The sequence below is a fragment of the Meriones unguiculatus genome, chromosome 2 (genome assembly GCF_030254825.1).
Source record: "Meriones unguiculatus strain TT.TT164.6M chromosome 2, Bangor_MerUng_6.1, whole genome shotgun sequence".
Lineage (NCBI taxonomy): Eukaryota > Metazoa > Chordata > Mammalia > Rodentia > Muridae > Meriones > Meriones unguiculatus.
Window position 1 is genome coordinate 5,816,461 of NC_083350.1, and position 19,593 is coordinate 5,836,053.

At 41.4% G+C, this 19,593-nt stretch overlaps 1 protein-coding gene across 4 annotated transcripts in view; it reads left to right on the forward strand.

The window, feature by feature from the left end:
* Znf407 (zinc finger protein 407) overlaps positions 1-19,593 on the forward strand; it is a 380,263-nt gene that overhangs the window by 253,688 nt on the left and 106,982 nt on the right. For all 4 annotated transcript variants that reach the window (XR_009589730.1, XM_021648769.2, XM_060376981.1 and 1 more), the window contains one exon: positions 11,867-12,045. Coding sequence is in view for 3 of the 4 variants with exons in the window: in XM_021648769.2 (XP_021504444.1) it covers positions 11,867-12,045 (179 nt within the window). In the remaining variant the exon portion in view is untranslated. The remainder of the gene's footprint in view (positions 1-11,866; positions 12,046-19,593) is intronic.

The following is a 19,593-nucleotide window of genomic DNA, read 5'->3' on the forward strand; positions in this document are numbered from 1 at the left end:
TTTTCCAACATTCTCAGATCCATGTGAACATGTCAATACACCTCAGTGTGGAACCTGATAGCAGGAATATCACTAAAATTGCCTCTCGAAAGCATGGGAGTGGGAATAAGCAGAGAGGACACACAGTTGGTACACATGTGGGAGAAGCCTGCAGGAAACAAGGCCTAGCAAAAAGCAGGGAATGGCATGAGGTGTGAGCATAGAGCCTGCTTCTGAGGTTCTAGATCTTGAGTGTGGCCATCTTCACTACTTAGAACAGAGAGTGACTTAGCACACCATGTGAAGACATGGCAAAAAAGCATGTTTCCTGTAATTCACTGAAGATAAAAATTAAGGGCAGGAGGAGGGGATAGGGACCCCTGGACAGTGGCTGCTCTGGCCACACTTTGGAACTTGATTTTACTTACTGTTAGTCACACTTTAAAGCAACCTGTGTGAGGGAGTTTGCATATTGTGTGGTACCACATAGCATCAAATTTGATATTGTTCAGTTCAAAGTAATGAGACCAAAACCTGGACATAGAGGGTGTGTAGTTGTGCACCTGCTTCCATCCTTCCTACACTGAGAAGCACATTCTTGGCAGCCTTCCCTGCCTCTGGACAGAAGGCGCTAGCTCGCTCCCTTTCGTGGAAAATTTTGCTTTCTGCTGCCTAACAGTTCTGTGGGATCATTTAATATCCACTCCTTTAAATGTAGTTTTAAAGTATGGCATCTTATCTCTCTTGTTCTAAATAATACGTGTTAATGTGTCAGTGTCTTTAAGATCAGTAGGTCTAACAGAGTACTCTAATGACATCACAAGCCAATTGCAGTATACACAGTTGTTTATATTATGATGGCACAGGACTCCTTCATACATTTGCACCTGTTCCATTTGCATTTTTCTACCTTTTATTTGTTTGCCTTTTCCCAGGTAATTACTGTAACATCATAAAACATATTCACCAATGAGAAGTGGTGTGTAAATGTTTTTTGTGTATATTGTGCTAAAACTTCTTTTAAAAATTATTTTTAAATAAACTCCTGGCTTCTTCAAATTGCCAGATTTCTAGGAACATATAACTTGACTGGAATCCGTCATACCAAGAGAAATGTAATAAGGATCTTCTGGGCATTGGAGTTAGTGACTGTATAATATGGAAAGAGAAAGCAGATATATCACTCCTCAGGGTGAGGCAGGAACATGATTTGTTTTCATGACTTAGGGTGTATTATAACTGCCGAGTGTTGGTGTCAGTTGTATTAAACCACTAAAAAGTGGAAATAAGTCATGTATATCACCCCACAGGCTGATGTTGGCTGTTTGTGCATTCAGTCACACGCTGTATGGATATCCTTTGATTCTGTTACAGTGTCTGCCACTTTGTCTTGTTATAATTATGACCTACACAAGGCTGTTTTGCCTGGACGTCAGTTTGTGGTTTTAACTTATTTCATAACAAGGTGAAAGCGTCAGAACTTAAAGGCGGCGTGTCTTTGCTGTTGAGGATTCTGTTTCATATACCTCTGTACACATTTTCAGCACCATCTCTGCAATTACAAACAAAAGGGTAGAAACAGTGTGTTTTCCAGAAGTGGATTCGCTCTGACACTCGTGGCTGTGTGTTATTAAAATGACTGCAAAAGCAAGCGTCCTTTTCCTTGGTGAGCACAGCCTTCCCGAGAAGAGGCTTGAGGAGGAGAAAGGTGGTGGCTGTGCACTCATGTCATTGGGAGTCAGCTCAGACTCAGAAAACTGCGTGCTCAGGTTTGCTGGAGAAATATGCAGTCCATATCAGCACAGATATATTTTTAATTACATTCTTTCCAATTAATGATTTTTGTTTGGTCTTTGAAAAACGATGTTATGAATGTAAAGATTATGCAATCCAAATCTTCCTGAGTTATATATCTGTACCTGTTTTTAACTACATATGCACACATATTTTATTACTTGTCCTGAATTTCTTTTTAACAAAACAATCTTTTAAAACAGTGTATCTCTGATGTAAAAGAGACTGCAAACAAGGTTTCCGTTTTATTTTAAGGTCTTTTCCTTTGGAGTTTAAAAGTGGAATATATGTTTTCTTTAGCTGTAAAAGCACAATCAAGGCAACATGATAAGTGAGTCAGTGTTGTAAAAGTAAAACTAATTTTGCCTTCACTCACATGAGCTATAGAAGGAGGAAGCTTTATTGTCCCTGGGAAGGTGATAAGGCAGAGTAATTGTATATTATACTGTCCGGGAACATCTGCCTGAGACTGCTGGAGCAATTCATCTATCATGGACGATGCTGCATGTTTTGTCTTTCTGCTTTAACCCGTCCCCACTGCTGGCCCGCGCAGAGGCTTTGATAGGGACTGCGCCTGGGCCAGGGCTCACATTAATCAGTCCCCTTGTTCAACACTCCAGCTGACATAATTACAACCTGCGCACAGCAGTTATTCAAGTCGAGTCCTTGTCACTCGTGGTGCGAAACTACACAGCTCAGATCCCGGAGGAGATTGCCTTATCACACAGAACAAGGGCTCACCAGAGTCGGGGAGAATAGAAATGGGGAATGTCTTCCGGGAGTCCTATATATTCCTTTAAAATAAGACATTTGAGAGACTTACAAGGGACAAAGGGAAGCATTGTATGCAGGCTTGGAATGAACTGGTTATTATTTTTAAATGGATTACAGAGAACATTTTTTTTTTTTTTTTGCAGCTCCTCATAGATTATTAGATAAACTCAGTGGTTCTAGTCACCAGTGATTCTTTCTATTACTTTTTTCTTCTTCAAAGCTAATCACTTAACTTAGGAATTGTGAAAAGATTTCATCCTCTATATAAAAATAATAAAATTAATGGATTATTCATCTTAAGTTTAACATTGAGCAGATAACATCTTTATAAGCCGCGGACTTAGAGCTAGGGAAAATTCCTCCAACCACCTTTCCACAGCTAAGTGAGTTCGGTGCTGTGGCGGTGTCCTGTAGACATCTGAGGAGAGAGTTGGGTATGGATTTCCTTTCAGGTGTAGTCCCCTGACTGCAGTCTCATATTGGCTCATCCCCTGCCAATTCCTGGGTGAAGGATGGGCTCTTTCTCAGCTGTTTAAGTAGTGTCTGGTTTTTAATGGCAGCTCCATCCCCACACAGCCTGTGGCAGTCTGTGGCTCTAGGGTGCTTGATGTGGTCAGGCCCATGGGCATCCCACTACCTCTGCTTTTCTGCGTGCATGCCAGCAGTTACTGATTAGCAGCTTGTCTTTTCTTAAGATCTTTAAACTGTCCCAAGTAAAGCCATGCTCTGGCCCAGACTGTAAGAGGCACTAGCAAATAAGCTATGCAGCTCAATAAAATTTTACTTATTACCTCAAGTTTATAAAACTTTCAATTAGAAAGTTGCAGTAAATTATTCACATGTATATATGTGTATATTTAAATCACTTGAATTGGAAAGTGTCGTGTTTTACGTTTATTTTAACCTAAGGTTGTAAATGTATTATTTATGTAGTTCATGTAAGTTTTGGTGGTGGTTGTCTGTTTCTTTGTTCTTGTGGTGACAGAGATGGACCATAAGGCCTTACACATGCTGGGTCAGTGCCCTCCGACTAAGCTCCATCTGTAGCTTCATGTATTTATTAATAGAAAGATGGGGATTCTCGAGAAGACCACGCTGCTCATCAGTGCATATGTGTAAGGGATGTAGGTTCAGTCAAGGCATGCTCTTTGGTTGGTGGCTCAGTCTCCGTGAACCACCATAGTTCTTGGTTACTTGACTCTATTGGTGTTCTTGTGGAGTTACTGTCTCCTCTGGGTCCTTCTATCCTTCCTCCAACTTTCTCACATTTGCCCAAGCTCCGCCTAATGTTTGGCTGTAGATCTCAGCATCTTTTCTATCCGCTGCTGGGATAGAGGATAGAATAACTCTCAGAGGACAGTTATGCTACGTCCCTGTCTGTCAGCACAGCAGTGTCTTTAAAAATGTCAGGGCTTGATTCTCTTCCATGGGGTGAGTCTCAGTTTGGGCTAGTCATTCTTTGACCCTTCCCTCAATCTCTGCTTTATCTTTATCCCTGCACACTTCATTGGCAGGGTAAATTTTGAGTCAAAGGTTTTGTGGGTGGGTTGGTGTCCTACTCCATCCACTGGCAGTCCTGCCTGGGTATAGGATGTGGCCAGTTCAGTCTCCATATTCCCGGCTTCTAGGAGTCTCAGCTGGAGTCACCCCCATATCCTCCTAGGAGCCTACCCTGTCGAGGGTCTCTAGCCTGTCTCAGAGATGCCCCCACCATTGGTTTCCCTTCTCTCTCCCAGCCCTCTCACCTTCCACCCCTGCTCCCCCCAACCACACCACACCCTCCTTTCCCTTTCCACCCCCTCTTCCACCTAGTTCTCTCTCCTCATCCACTTCCAGTGGTATTCTGTTTCCCCTTCTCAGTGAGATTCAAGCGTCCTCCCTTGGGCCCTCCAAGTTACTTGGCTTCTTTGAGTCTGTGGCTTGTATCGTGGTTATCCTGTACTATATGGCTAATATCCACTTATAAGTGAGTACCTACGTGTGCGTCTTTCTGGGTCTGGGTTACTTTGCTCAGGATGATATTTTCGAGTTCCATCCGTCTGCCTTTCTTTCCTGCTCTGCAGACTCCCACAGGTAGTAGCCTCACTGACCCCCCTTGGTTCAGAGCAGGGTCATGTGACTGTGAGAGGAAGTGAGTTGGCTGGTGATTCTTCCCTGGTTGCCATGCACTGGGCTCCTCCTGCTTCTGGCTCCCTTCTTCACAACCTGTCCTGCTGTGTCTGGGTCTGGAACCTGATCCTTTAGTTGGGCTGAGCAGTGAAGAGTGCTTCTTGATTCAGCATGTCTTTCCCTGGCTGAAGTTGGACTGGCCCTTCCTTGTGACACAGCACTTCCATTTTGTTAAGCTCTGTGTATCTAGTTGTTTTTGAAATTGATAATTTGATCAGATTCATTTTACTTGTATAACAAAGAGCTTTCATGAGTAAAACCCCCAAGTTTCCTTAGATCTGGAAACCCTGATGTGAAGATGATCGCCATTCCAGTAACCAGGTTCTACTCATCATTCCTTAATCATGCTTGTGTGTTTGAAATGCTGGAAGGACCTACGGTGCATCTGTCTACACTTTTAAACTCAATGTTACTTTTTAGAAGTCTTGCCATTTATTCTGCTTAATGTTGTTGCTGTGTGTGTGTGTGTGTGTGTGTGTGTGTGTGTGTGTGTGTGTTAATAGAAAAATGAGGTAGTATGCTCAGCCTACATTCCCAGCTTGGGAACATGTTGGGAATCCTGCGCAGTAGTCAAAGCTTTTCCCCTCAGTTCACCTCTAGAACCTGTCTGTTGTGTAGGGCACCAGCTCTTGGGTACATGGAGCCTCTGAACAGCAGTGGAGGAGCTGGCCTGTTGAGCGTGGGTTCAGAGCCCTGCGAATGAGCAGACACAGACCTGTGACAGGCCTTGGGGCCTGTTGCTGTGTTCCACTATCAAACTTTTCATGTTGGGGGTGCTATTCTCCATTTCTGAAATTTTAGTCTGCTAGTTGTAGATTTAGACCTTCTGTCCTATAGTTTTTAATCAGTGTACCCTTTGTTTCTAGAGAATTAGTCACCATGCTGTGGACATCAGGATTTATGTATCTCTGTTTACATACTGCTTATTCATTCTTCATCCTGTTTTTACATTTTAAAATTAATCATATTTTGTAATTAGTCACTCTTTTATAATCTTTAATAGTCACCTATTTTTATATGTTTTATATGTGTAATTTATGTGTTATCTGCCTATTGTTTATAGTCAAATTATATGTCAGCTTCACTCTTAGGGTAACTTATCTTAGATATTTTCTTCAGAACAACACTAATCAAGACTAAAACAATACTTTTGTTCTCAGTTTTATAATCTGTTTTTTTCTGCTTTAGAGTTTTAAAGCAGGAATGCTGTAGTTTTGGAATACTAGAATCCTGTACCTGGCATGCAGTTATATTCCTAGTTACTTGAGAATCTAGTTACTTGAACTATGGGGCTCAAAAGGCCAGCCAACCCAGCATAAGAGACTTCAGAAAAAAATTGATCAGTACAGAAATAAAACAAGAGATGAGTGGGAAGAAAGGAGAGAGATGACCAACCCCTCCCACCTCACGTGTAACTTGCTGTTGACCAGTTACCATTCATTATATAGTCCATTATTCCCAATAATTTTAATTTTGTATTTATTCTCTACATACATCAACCTTTCTACTCTGTATTTTGTTCCTTGAGGTGCTGGGCTCAATACTCCAAGTTGAACATCTATGACAAGTTTTTCTTAGACATGGGTGTCTGAATTTTTTAACTCTGGATGGTTATTTTCTGTATGAGTATTTTGCCTCCATGTTTGACTGTGTACGATACTCCTGCAGTGCCTGCAGAGGTCCAAAAAGGGCCCCAGCTCTCCTAGAACTAGATTTAGACAGTTGTAAGTAGCCATGTGGGAGCTGGTCACTGAGTGTGGGTCCTCACCGAGAGGCTTTGAGTCCCTCTCTGCTGGGACTGTGGAGTCTGTCTTAGGCTGGTGGCCTGCCCGGGGAATTTATAATTAGGTCACAGTAGCATGAAAACAGGATGGCCTTTTCTGCTGTATAAGGACTTTCTTTGAGTTACTCTATATTCATTTGGATTGTTAATACTGAGACACTGCAAAGACTGCTTTCTACATTTTAGTAAATACGGTTTTCTGTTTAGTTAGATATGATTATTTTAGGACTTAATGACAGACTAATTATTTTCATAAATGAATTTAGGAAATTTTGAACAGTCAAAAAAGATATATGTGGTTGCATAATAAATTTTGCAAGTACAATACATCAAATGTAGTCAGTGGCTATTGGAGTGAATCTGTTTTTATTCAAACCAATTTTAATCACTTTTATGGTAAAACAACTGGTGATAATTATCTAGGTTTTTGTGATGCATTTCATCTTCCAGGAAGAGTAGCTATGTTAACAGTAAGGAAAAAAAAATGAGTGTTTTTCCTATTATCCCATCATGTTTAGTTGTTTATATTAATCCTTAAGACAGCCTTATGAGATAGTGTTCTCATCAAGTAATATTCTGTGATCAGAAAGTTTGGAAGCAAATTGCTCAATAAAAATAAACCTGCTTTGGGGCTGGAGAGATGACTCAGTGGTTAAGAGCATATACTGCCTTTCAGGGAGCATATCCACATCATTACATGGCTGATAGCCTCCTGAACCTCCAGCTGCAGAGGACCCTACACCCTTTTCTGAGCTGTGGAGGCACCTACACTAACACATCTGCCAGTGCATATGCACCTAACTAAAAAGAGACATTTTACATAAACATTTTGAAGGTAAAACCTTTTTTTCGGTTTGCATTGTGAGTTTCTGTGAGTACAAAGCAGTGTGCACTGTTGTCCTAACCTTCTGAATAAGCAACCTCCTTAACCTCCATACTTTGCGCTCATAGTATTTCTTAGCATCTACTGGCTTCTTGAGAACAGAACTTTCTAGGAGGACTTTATAGGCCTTCATGAAAACCTTATGTATTATTTCTAATACATTTTGTTATGTTTGTGGGCTTTGGTTTACAATATTTGGCAGTATTTGTGTACTGAAATCTATATTTGACTTTATGATCCCAGCCTTTATTATTCATAATGTTCACTTTATGTCTGAATACAGGGCAAAGGATTTTTTTCTCAAGCAATGTTTTTCAAAGAAGCAGTACTGGATGTAAGTGCTGCTGTGTTTTGTTGCTGTTGAGAAGGTAGAGTGCCTAGCTGGTGTGTGTCATCCATGTCATCTGTGGAGCAGTGGAAATGCAGCAGCAGCAGCTAACATTCCTGCACATGTGCAGCCACATCCAGAATGCCCGGTTCTAACATCACTTTGGGATTCACTGTGCTGACTCTCAAACTGAAGGAGAGAAGGGGATAACATGCTCTCAGGGGCCCAGAGAGAATAAAGCAGGTCCTTTGCGGAGAGAGAGAGAAAGAGAGAGACAGACAGACAGAGGGAGTTTATTTTATAAACATAATTTTGTCAAGCATTATTCAAAAGTAATATATCATTTTGAAATAGTAGTTTTACATATATTTGCAAGTTAATGAATATATATGCATACGTACATTTGCATGCATACATACACACAGTACATGGATGTATGCTTCCACTATGCTTTACATAGTTCATGTATTTGAATGGACTGTTCCCACTCCAAACCCTCCTCTTATTGGAATGCTTTCTTTAGGGTAATTTAGGTCAATTCCACACTGCGTTATCAAACAGTTAGGTTCATTCTTTAGATATTCAGTGCCTATATTAATTTAGATTACTCTTAAGTACTTTTGCTGTGTTTGAAGTTTTGATGCCATCTATCTGGAATTCATTGTGAGATCTCTTTGGTTTTGTCAGAAAATATTTTAACCCATGACTGTGCATAGACCTAAGTCCTTCCTTTTCCATTGCTGAAATTAGTTGTTCTTGTAAGCCTCCTCCCCGTAATTTGAAGACTGTGATTTCATAATATAATATTCAAAAGTACATTGTTCCACTTAATTTCTTTCTTGACATTAGCTATAAACTTAGGATCCTCCGTCTTTTAATCATGAGTAACACTCCAAACCTCCGAATAAAAGATTTAGTTGTGCAGGAGTTCCTCGTACCCCTTGGATTACCCTCACTCCAGTCCACTCCTCAGACTGTCCTTCCACTCCTCAGACTGTCCACTTCTCCTCAGACTGTCCTTGGATTACTCCCCACCTCCAGTCCACTTGTCAGACTGTCCCTGCTTTCCTTCCTTGTTTCATTGTTGTTTAGCAATAGAGAATTCATTTGCGAATTTCCTCGGGTTTGGTAATCTGTGATGTAAGAAATGAAATATGAATTTGTGTATCATCTAGTTTATGCATATTCTGTCTGTGCTTAAGGAAGCATTTAAGGGGAACCCTCCTCCACTGCTGGTGGGAATGTAAACTTATACCACCCTTTTTGGAAATCAACCTGGCACTTTCTCAGACAATTAGGAATAGCGCTTCCTCAAGATCCAACTATACCACTCCTAGGCATATATCCAAAAGATGCACAAGTACACAACAAGGACATCTGCTGGGTCATGTTTGTAGCAACTTTATTTGTAATAGCCAGAAGCTGGAAACAGCCCAGATGCCTCTCAGTTGAGAAATGGATACAGAAATTGTGGTATATCCTCTCAATGGAATATTACTCAGCAATGAAAAACAAAAAATCATGAAATTTGTAGGTAAATGGTGGGAACTGGAAAAGATCATCCTGAGTGAGGTATCCCAGAAGCAGAAAGACACATGGGCTATATACTCACTCATAAGTGGATATTAGACATATAATATAGGATAAACATACTAAAATCTGTACACCAAAGGAAGCTAATCAGGAAGGAGGACTCTGGCTAAAATGCTCAATCCCCATTCAGAAAGGCAAAGAGGATGGACATCGGAGGAGGAAGAAAACATGGAACAGGACAGGAGCCTACCACAGAGGGCCTCTGAAAGGCTCTACCCTGCAGGGTACCAGAGCAGATGCTGAGACTCATAGACAAACTTTGGGCAGAGTGCAGGGAATCTTATGAAAGAAGTTGGAGAGAGTAAGACCTGGAGAGGACAGAAGCTCCACAAGAAAAGCAACAGATCCACAAAGTCTGGACACAGGGGTCTTTTCTGAGACTGATACTCCAGCCAAGGACCCTCATGGAGATAACCTAGAACCCCTGCACGGAGGTAGCCTATGGCAGTTCAGTATCCAAGTGGCCTCCATAGTAATGGGGACAGGGACTGACTCTGACATGAACTGGTTGGCCTGCTCTTTGATCACCTCTCCCTAAGGGGGAAGCAGCCTTACCAGGCCACAGAAGAAGACAATGCAGCCACTCCTGATGAGACCTGATAGACAAAGATCAGAGGGAAGGGGAGGAGGACTTCCCTTATCAGTGGACTGGGAGAGGGACAGGGGTGGGGAAGAGGGAGAGTAATATTGGGAGGGGTGGAAGGAGGTAGGTACAGTGGGGATACAGAGTGAATAAACTAATTAATAAAAATAATTAAAAAAGAGGATTTGAAAAGATTGGAAGAGACAGAAGTCGGGGATAATTTCAAGTGCAGTTGCACTAATGAACTCACAGCCATCACGTCAGCAGAATGCATAAGTCCTGTGCAAGCTCCAGCCAGATAAAATCCCAGCATGGCGGGGGTCAGGGAGGTGGCTACACAGAAAACACCACCACTGGTGAGGAGCTCTTGGCATTTGATAGCTACAGGGAGAGGGAGAGTCACTCTTCCTTGATGATGTGACCCCTATCAGGCTATTCCCATGCAGAGCAGATCCCATCCTGAGAGCAGTTAAGCAACACAAACTGGACTTAATGGGGAAGGGGAAAAAGTTGTGGCCTCTTTTTTCCTCAGTTGCTGTTGTATACATATATGTGTATATATTCCTAAATACATAAATTTAACCTTCTCAGTCCATAAAATGTTACTTGCATGTGTGTTTTTAGAGTTGACCAAAAAGAAGTTGTGAAATTGAAAGACAGCAAGAAAAAGTGTATGGAAGAGTTTGGAGGGAAGACATGGAAGGGAAAATGATATAATTATATCACGATATCAAAAAAACAAAAGATTTTGAAATTTTTTTTAGCGTCAAACAAAAGAAGAAGAAGCAGCAGCAGCTTAGCCCCTTGGCGAAGCCCTTACCCAGTCACTGTGAAATCATCTGGGAACTCTGTAGTTTCGACTCTCTCCCAACCTATCGTGATGTTAGTAACTTATTTTTAGTATGCAAATCTTCAAGTAGTTTTGGAAAACAAACAGAATCAGGCATTACAGTGTTAACATTTCTAGTATTTTAGCTTTCCTTGGCACAGAGGAACTTATTTTTTTCATGTTTACCATCTATCAGTAGAAGACACACTCTATCTGTTCAGTCCTGTTCTTCATACCATTTTCATTCACTCTTCCATACCTTTAGAGTACTTATGCAGCCCCTCAAGGGAGTGCATTAAAAGGGACTTGGTGTCAATTTCCAGCCTTGTGTGCTCATTTACATATGACAAAAGTATAGGCTAATACAACACTGTTAGCTATCACTGTCCTCACCTTCTTGACTAATATTGTCTCTGAAAAGTAAGCATTGTAATGTAGTTGGACATTCGACACCAAGGTGATTCCTGGCCTTTTATTGTGTGATCTTCTCTAATATCATTTCTTGCCTTGTGTGTGCCTTTCTTCCTGAATGGTGGAATGCTTTTGTTCTTCAGCAGTATCTTCTGGAAGTTTTGGTACATGTCTTCCTCTGCTTTCTACTCAATCGTGTTTTTATTGGCCAGTGGACCCTTGCTATAGTGTCGAGTCTGCTCTCTGAACTCCACCTTCACAGGGAACTCCCTGGTGCCAACACATTGCACAAATATGGGGCACATCAAGTGACTGCAGCTACCTTTCTGTCTTTGGGCTGTCAGTACCGTAGATGGAAGCAGCTTTCACTGGCAGAACCTCAGAACAGAAGCCTGTGTTTGCTCAGTACGCTGCCACTTGGTAGCAGTCTGCGGTGGTGCTGGTGTGTCCTGATGCGTGCACAGACATCTTCGCTGCCTGCAGGAGTACCAAAACAATAGTAAAATACACTGTTGTTCTGCCTCTTGTTCTGCACAGAACTGAGTTGCTGAAGCAGAAGACCACCTTGGGATCTGGGTTATAGGACTGACCTGGTCCTGTGGCTGCCTTCTTGATTGTCGTTAACTGTGTGAGGTTCACACCCAGCACAGAGGAACAGCTGTGCCAGGGCTAGCTAGTTGAACATTTGTGGCAGAATGATACTTATTTGCCTAAATTCCATTTACTTTCTTACTTCATAGGTCAAACTGTGCTGAGAATATCCGCAAACACATTTTGCACACCGGCAAACATGAAGGTGTCAAGATGTACAACTGCCCAAAATGTGACTATGGGACAAACGTCCCTGTGGAGTTCCGAAACCACCTGAAGGAGCAGCATCCTGACATTGAGAACCCCGACCTCGCGTACTTGCATGCTGGTAAGGAAAGGAGACAAGTAAAGTGCTGTGCTTTCTAACAGGGCCTCACCACAGTAGTCATAGCGCTCCTTGCAGACCACTGTGAATTCTTACCTTGGAGTCCAGTGTTGATAGAGTCTGTCCCTGACCCTGTGTGGAAGGCCTCCTTCCCAATTCTACATGGACACAGGCCTGCCACCTGCCTTCTCATCTCATGGCAAATCTAGCAGTTATTGTAGAGCACCAAAGTTAGTAGCAGATACTTAGAACATAGCTACTGATGTCAGTTTCTTGAGCTTTGTTTTTAACTAAGTGGTAGGGCCTAATTTTATTCAGTATGTTTATGATTAAGATGTTGACTCTATACTCTTTGTATCATTATTTTTCTATAAAAACATGGAAGTTGGAAGAATGTGACTGAGACTCAAGCACCCTGAGGATTACAGGGGTTTCGTTTTCCAGAAGTAAGGAGGAGATGGGCCTGGGTGTTATATGGTTCAAAACCATTCCTACCTCTTGGACTGTAAGTCAGATATGATGGAAGGTGTCATATATAGCAGTGACTCTAGGTAAAGCAAATTGGTTCCTGTCACCCATTTAATTAAAAAATTAAAAAGTATCCTTGGGTATAGAAACTCTATGCAGAATGAGGTGCAGGCCTGGAGTGCTGTTTAAGAAAGCACTTATGGAAAGGTGTCCATCGACAATACCATGTGCAGACCCCGCCCATGGATCCTGGTTGGTGAGGCTCATGGCCAGTTGCCTCTGCTTCTCACTTTGGCCATGTTCTCAGGACAGGCAGCTTTTGCCATGCCTGGGATTTCTTAGCACACATCTGTGGAGCCATTGTCTGATGCATGAAATGTGCCTATTAGCTCTTGATGCTGTGGACAAAATCATAAGCAGGGCTGGTGAAGGCAGGCTCTGTGTGTATGAAAATCAAGGGAAGGTTTTCCACAAAGACAAGGCTGTTTTCAGGTATGTGTTTCTGCTCGTACAGTGTCCACATTACAGAGCGTAGAACTTGGTGGATAATTTAAGTTAGGATAATCGGGTTTTTCGTATATATGTATATTCACCTTACATCCTGATTGCAGCACCCCACCCTCCTCTCGGTCCCCTTCCCCAAATACCCCTTTCCCCCATTTTTCCCTCTTCCTCTCAGAAAAGAGGGAGGTCTCCTATGGGTAGCAACCCACCCTGGCACATTAAGTTGCTACAAAACCAGTCACATTCTCTCCCACTGAGGCTGGACAAGGCAGCCCAGTTAGGGGAATGGGATCCAGAAGGAGGCATCAGAGTCAGAGAGGGCCCTATTCCAAATACTGGGGGTCCCTGTGAAGACTAAGCTGCGCATCTACTACATAGGTGCAGGGTGCCCAGGACCAGCCCACGTGTGCTCTTTGGATAATAGTTTAACGCCTCTGATAATATGTGACTATGTCGATTTTGATGCTGGTGTATTCTTTCAATTTTCTCAATTTAAAATAATTCATATATCATATATCACACTTAGGTGTGATCTTTTCCGTAGTTACACCCAGAGCAAGGGAGGTGAGGACAGAGAGCTTCACTGCAGGGCACAAGAAGCTTACAGCAACATGGGTGGGCCCACAGAAGAAAGACTTCCATGGCAGTGGCAAAAGGTAGAATTGCCTTTGCAGTACTGACGCTTCCTGCTGCTGAGAGGTTCCCAGGAAGCCCCAGGAGGATGTTGGTGCCCTTTTTCCTGATTTTCACATCTCTCTAAGAAGCGGAGACTCTTGAAGGCAGTGATGGAGCAGTGTGCTCCTTCAGGAGAGATGAAACAGTGAGCCATGATATGGTATTTGTCTTAAATTTTTTTAGTTTTCTGGTTTCATATTTTTCATTATATTTAAATTAATTTTTCATTAGTTCTACATACGAAGACATAATCACTTAAATAGTACCTTAAATTATTGTCTGTATAGGGTGTTATGGATTTGCCATGCTGTCTTTACAAATCTAGATTTTATATCTTCTCTAAGTTTGTTCTTATAATTTTTTTAGGTTTTATATTCTTTATGATGTATTTTAAATATATTTCATAGCATTTACCTCTTACCCAGCTATAAATACAGGAATGGCGAGTTTTGGCTGTTATCAAAACCCTATGCCCCTTTGTCTTTCTTTCTAACTGTAGCTAATTCAGTAGTATTTAAGCTATCCTTGCCTGATAAACTTAGTTCTACTCAGTTTATACTTAAATGTGACACTCTTCCCCAGCCCGCCTGCTTACTCTGTCACAGTTGAGGTGAAGTGAGCCTTCAGCCTTTGTGAGCACCGCACTCGCGCGTCCTCATCGAGGGATGCTCTTCTGCAGGCGGCGTGTGCATCCACAGAGCCCTGTGGAACATAGCCCTTGCCCAGGGTTTGGCCCTCTGCTTCCTTTCACAGCCGCTGTCAGTTGGGCACGCTGTCACATGTCATGACACCCTGTGCAATAATTTATTTTATGAAAAAGTCCAAAACTCTGAAGAACCTGACAGTTTTTCATTGGTTCCCCTTTACAAAAACCAATTATTACTTCAACATAAAAAGGAAGGAATTTTTTCTGACATGATTCCCTTTGGTAAATCCATGCTGACTCACTCCTATTAAATTGTACTTCTCCAAATGTATCATTAAGCTCATCCACGAGTATCATCTCAAATTTATTTCCTAATATAGATGCTAGACTTACAGGTCTATAATTTTCAGCCTCTCTCTCCCCTCTTCTTTTGGATTCCTTGTTTTCTAGTCTCCTCGTTCTTCACTCTAACAAAAGACTTCCTAAAATAATTAGCAGTTCAGGGGTGGGAGTCTTTCACCTAGTCACCGACCCCTGTTCATTTACTTACTGCTGCTAAGAGTCTTTGTTCTTCCCAAACTCATGTCTGTGTGCCCTGCATCTTCTGTGGCAGTCAGTCTTCAGTGTCCGTTCTAGCATGGCAACTCTGGTTTGTTGATGGCTGGCCATTCTCTTTGCACTCCTTCTGACTCTCATGCCTCTTTAAGCTCAAGTTTAGATGAACTGCGCTACATTCTTTAGAGTCTATGAGTGAACAGTATGAGAAAGGCTCTTTCCATCAGCCTAGTTTTTTTAGTACTATAATTGGCATTTCAGGAAAAATCCATTGCTGAGTTTTTGTGAGTATATGATTTACTGATCAGGTAAGCAGACTTGTAAATTCATCATCATTTCTTCTATTCAATAATATTCTTCTTTCTTCAAAACCTTACACTGATATGCCCTCACATTCTTTAATGCTTCATATTCCTGAGAATAAATATGTTCTCTTTCATACTCCAGCACTATGTTTATGAATGCCTATTTTTGTGCTTAGCGCGGTTAGGGAAACAGTCGCCACTGTCGCGGTCTCTCTGGCACTCCCACTTCTTTCTCAGCTCGGGGGGGGGGGAGTCTACTGACTGTAAAGTCTAAGCCTAGACGGGTCCCGGTGGCTCGGATTAAGTGCAGTGGCAGTACTGTGTAGTTCGTAATGCTACCACATCACGGAGGAACAGTAATAATAGTGCTGGACTTCCCACCAGACCGTCAGATAGAAACAGAAAAAGAAACCCTCTGGTGATCACAAGTTCCAGTTAGTGATTTTTAAAGAGGAACCCTCCAGTAGTTAAGTTTCCTAAGGATAGATGCATTACTAGAGTTTGTCTCTTCCAAGTGCTTGGCCGCCTTCTTGAGTATCCCAAAGTATAGTCTAATCCTGCATGTAAAGGAGTTTTGCAGAAATCCAGTTAATCAAATTCTTACCGTGGAAACTTAAAAATGGGGGGGGGAGGGTTCAGATTTTTGATTATCTGAATATGTGTATTAGGATGTAAATCTGCACAATAACTTGAAATCCTTTATAGTGACTTTTCACAGTGGTTTCTCTATTGTCCCTGCATCATACAGAAGAAGGTGGGAACGCAGAATAAAATGAGCTAGCATTGGTGTAGACTATGTCAGAGTATGCGGTTTAACAAATCTTTCAACCAGTGTGTTTCCCCTTTCAGCTTCATGGTCGTGCAGAATGCACAATTAGAGTCCACCTTTATCAGTATGTCCTCTATCACTAATTCCCGTAGGTTTGGTAGACAGGTGGAACATGAACCTCATAGACACTTGTTGAGTGTTACTGGCTAGATCTGAGTCAGAAAGCCTCATTGTCTTCAAGGCCTGTGTAATTCAGAGCATACTAGAACATCCTTCCTTTTGTCTTAGTCCTCCCCTCACCGCAAATGTGTACCAGCATGTACAGCACTTGAGAACCAGGTTCTGAAGGTTACCAAAGTTCTGTGAAGAGAAAGGAGACAGCATTATTGTCACCCAGGACAACTTCATTCTGCAGAATTTTGGGAAGACTGATTATGGAAAGTTAGAGTAGGGACAGTATGATCTGATCCAATAACTGACACAGCTTTTGCTTTTTATTGACCTTTTATCAGCTGTGCATTCAGTATAATCTTATTTTTGAAATTTACATACTCTTACATATTTTGAGTCCCACTTAAAATGGGTTTTACATGAGAACTGTGGGAGGTGCTGATAGGTCTTATCACTAGCTCTGCTATTACTTTAATTGAACCTATTTCATGAAGGAAACCACCATAGGTTTTCAAATTGTGAAATAAATTTAGATAGATTATATAATTATCTTTGAAATTTATTAAAAACATAACAATATATTATTTTTGACAATTTCATTATTCTTGTTTGCAGTGAGTAAAATTACCATTGCACAACTTTTAGGTTTTTTAGTTTCAAATTAAACAAAAGTACAGAATAATAGAATTCACCCAGCATCCCTAAATGTCACATGATATTATCATAGGAAAACAACAGCCCCCAGCAAAGTTAGCATTAGTACCGTTCTACTTTCTACACTGTTCTCTTTTCAGAGTTCACCAATTTCTTCATTCATACTGGCTTTTTGCTTGCTTGTTTGTTTGTTTGTTTGTTTGTTTGTTTGTTTAAATTCTCTCACTAGAATTCATTCCTTGGGCCAACCTTTGTACGGCTTTTGTTTCTTCTTTTATCTTCTTTTGGTCCGTGACCACTTCTCGTCTTTCACAACTTTGACATAGATATGGGCCAATCATTGTGAACGGTTTTCCTAATGTTTAGATAAGATTTAGTTGAGGTACAGGGTACATTTGTTAAAGCTAAAGATGGTACTTTGACTAGCAGAACGACACAGTGTTCTGCAGATTCCACCACAGTAAAATGGCTCTTTTTGATGAGTGCATATCTTTGGAGAGTACTTTCTGGCACTGTGTTGTGCTCTAGGCTCATCTTGGGTGATAAACCTTTAGTTTGCTAATGGCCTTTGTATCCCATTTGTGTGCATTGCCTTTGTGTGCATGTGCCTCAAGACATTGCACAGACTAAAATGTTCCTGTGGATACACTATCTATCCAAATTGCTGCCCAGTGGTTGCTCATGAGTCAGATCCTCATGACTTTGGGGTTAACAGTGGCTTTTGTGGATATAACCTGAAAGTGCAAACGTAAGAGAAAGGAAAAAAGAGGTAAGTTGAACTTCTTTTAATAACACCCTGCAGAGACCAATACTCCAACTAAGGACCATGCATGGAGAGGACCCCTGTTCAATGGAAGCCCATTGGCTGTTCAGTGTCCAAGAGGATACCCTAGTAAGGGGAACAGGGACTGTCTCTGACATGAACTCAGTAGCTGGCTCTTTGATCACTCCCCCTGAGGGGGTACAGCCCGACCAGGCCACAGAGGAAGATGTGAAGCCAGTTCTGATGAGACCTGATAAGCTAGGGTCAGATGGAAGGGGAGGAAGACCTCCCCTATCAGTGGACTAGGGGAGGTTGCAAGGAGGAGAAGAGGTAGGGAGGGAGGGTGGGGTTGGGAGGAGAGGAGGGAGGAGGCTGTAGCAGGCATACAAAGTGAATAAATTGTAATAAATAAATATATAAATAAAATTAAATATAACAAAAACAAAAGAAACTTTGTGCTTCAAAGGACATTATTAAAAAATTAAAGGAAATTGTATAAAATGCAGAAAATAATAAATATCTTTGTCTTTTAAGGAGCTTATATCCAGAATATGTAAAGCATTCTTACATTATACCATAGCAGGGCAAATGTCTTCATTAAAATTGTGGAAACTCTGAAAAGCAGCTCCTCATAGCGAACTGACCAGTGCCCAGTAAGAACTGAGAAATTCACTCAGCAGCATGATTCACTGGGAAACACACACCAGATCCAAAGGGAACTGCTGTGGAGTCATTACTCTCCGGCTTGGTCTCATGAAGACTAAGGGCTACATCTGAATATGAAGTGCCCGCAAAGACTTAGGGAGTAATAGTTTGTTCCCAGCGGATGACCCAGTTGTAAAGAGGTGATTGGATTGAGAGTTCTGGGTCAGCAGTGGGCTTATCCACTGATGGCTGCATAGAGAAAGGACAATTAGGAAATAAATTCTGGTGAGAGAAATTACATCTCTTAGGGCATCCTCTAGGAGTATATGTCTTCTCCATAGCCTCTTTGCCAACATTTGCCATTGCCAGCAGCCATGAAGTAAGCAGCTCCGATGCCGTCTTTACCATGGTGTCCATAGGCTCACAGTGATGGGGATAAAGCCGTGGACTGAAACTGACCTGAAAATCAATCTGTTGCCCTCTTAAATTGCTTCATACTGCATTTTATCCTCCGAATCATTTGGAGTCGTGTTTTGTATAACGTGAAATAAATGTAGGTAGTGTTCTTTTTTCTACAAAGAAGTATATTATGTATTAAAAACTTCACCTTTCTCAGTTGTCTTTCTACTTCTGTTCAAAGTAAGTTAGCAGTACTTCTATGGGCCATTTTCTTTATATTAGCATGGCAATTTCTAAAGTTACATAATATAGGTCTTTAATTTTATTCTCAATGCCATAGTTGAGTATATGCATTTCTTTTCTGCTTTATATCCTTCATCTCTTTATTGCTCTGTGATCTAATTTAAACCTGTCAAGAGGCTGTCTGATTTGTCACTGCTTTTCCCTTTTCTTGAATGACTTTCTTACTGAGAGGAACTTGCATTGCAATTCGGGAAAAAAAAATCTTACAGAAAAATAAAATGATGTCTGTATATTTGCATTGAGAATATAGTAAACAGTGAAATTAGTATTCTTTAATAATTTGTGTACCTTTGAATAAGAAATTGGGTTTTTTTTCCTTTGGTGTTCTTGCAAAAATATACTCACCTAATTCCTATTTTGTATTCACAATATAGTCATGTGTCACTTAACAAGACAGGCCTTGTGAGAACCATGGTGTTAGGTGATTTCATTCTTCTCTCTGATGAATGTGCATGTAATAGCCTGCTCTGCATGTAAGCAGTGTGCCCTATGAGCATGTCTGTCTGTCTGTGTGTCTGTCATATACTTACTGTTGTCGTGGCTGTGATAAGGAAAGTACCGTACTAAAATCCAGCATTGCAGAAAGAGCCATGACTGCTCTGTTTCACACACAGGTGGCTCCTGCTGACACTGCCCTCTGTGACTGTGTCTCCACTTCTCACGGTGTCTTCCGCATCCGTGTGCATCATGGCAT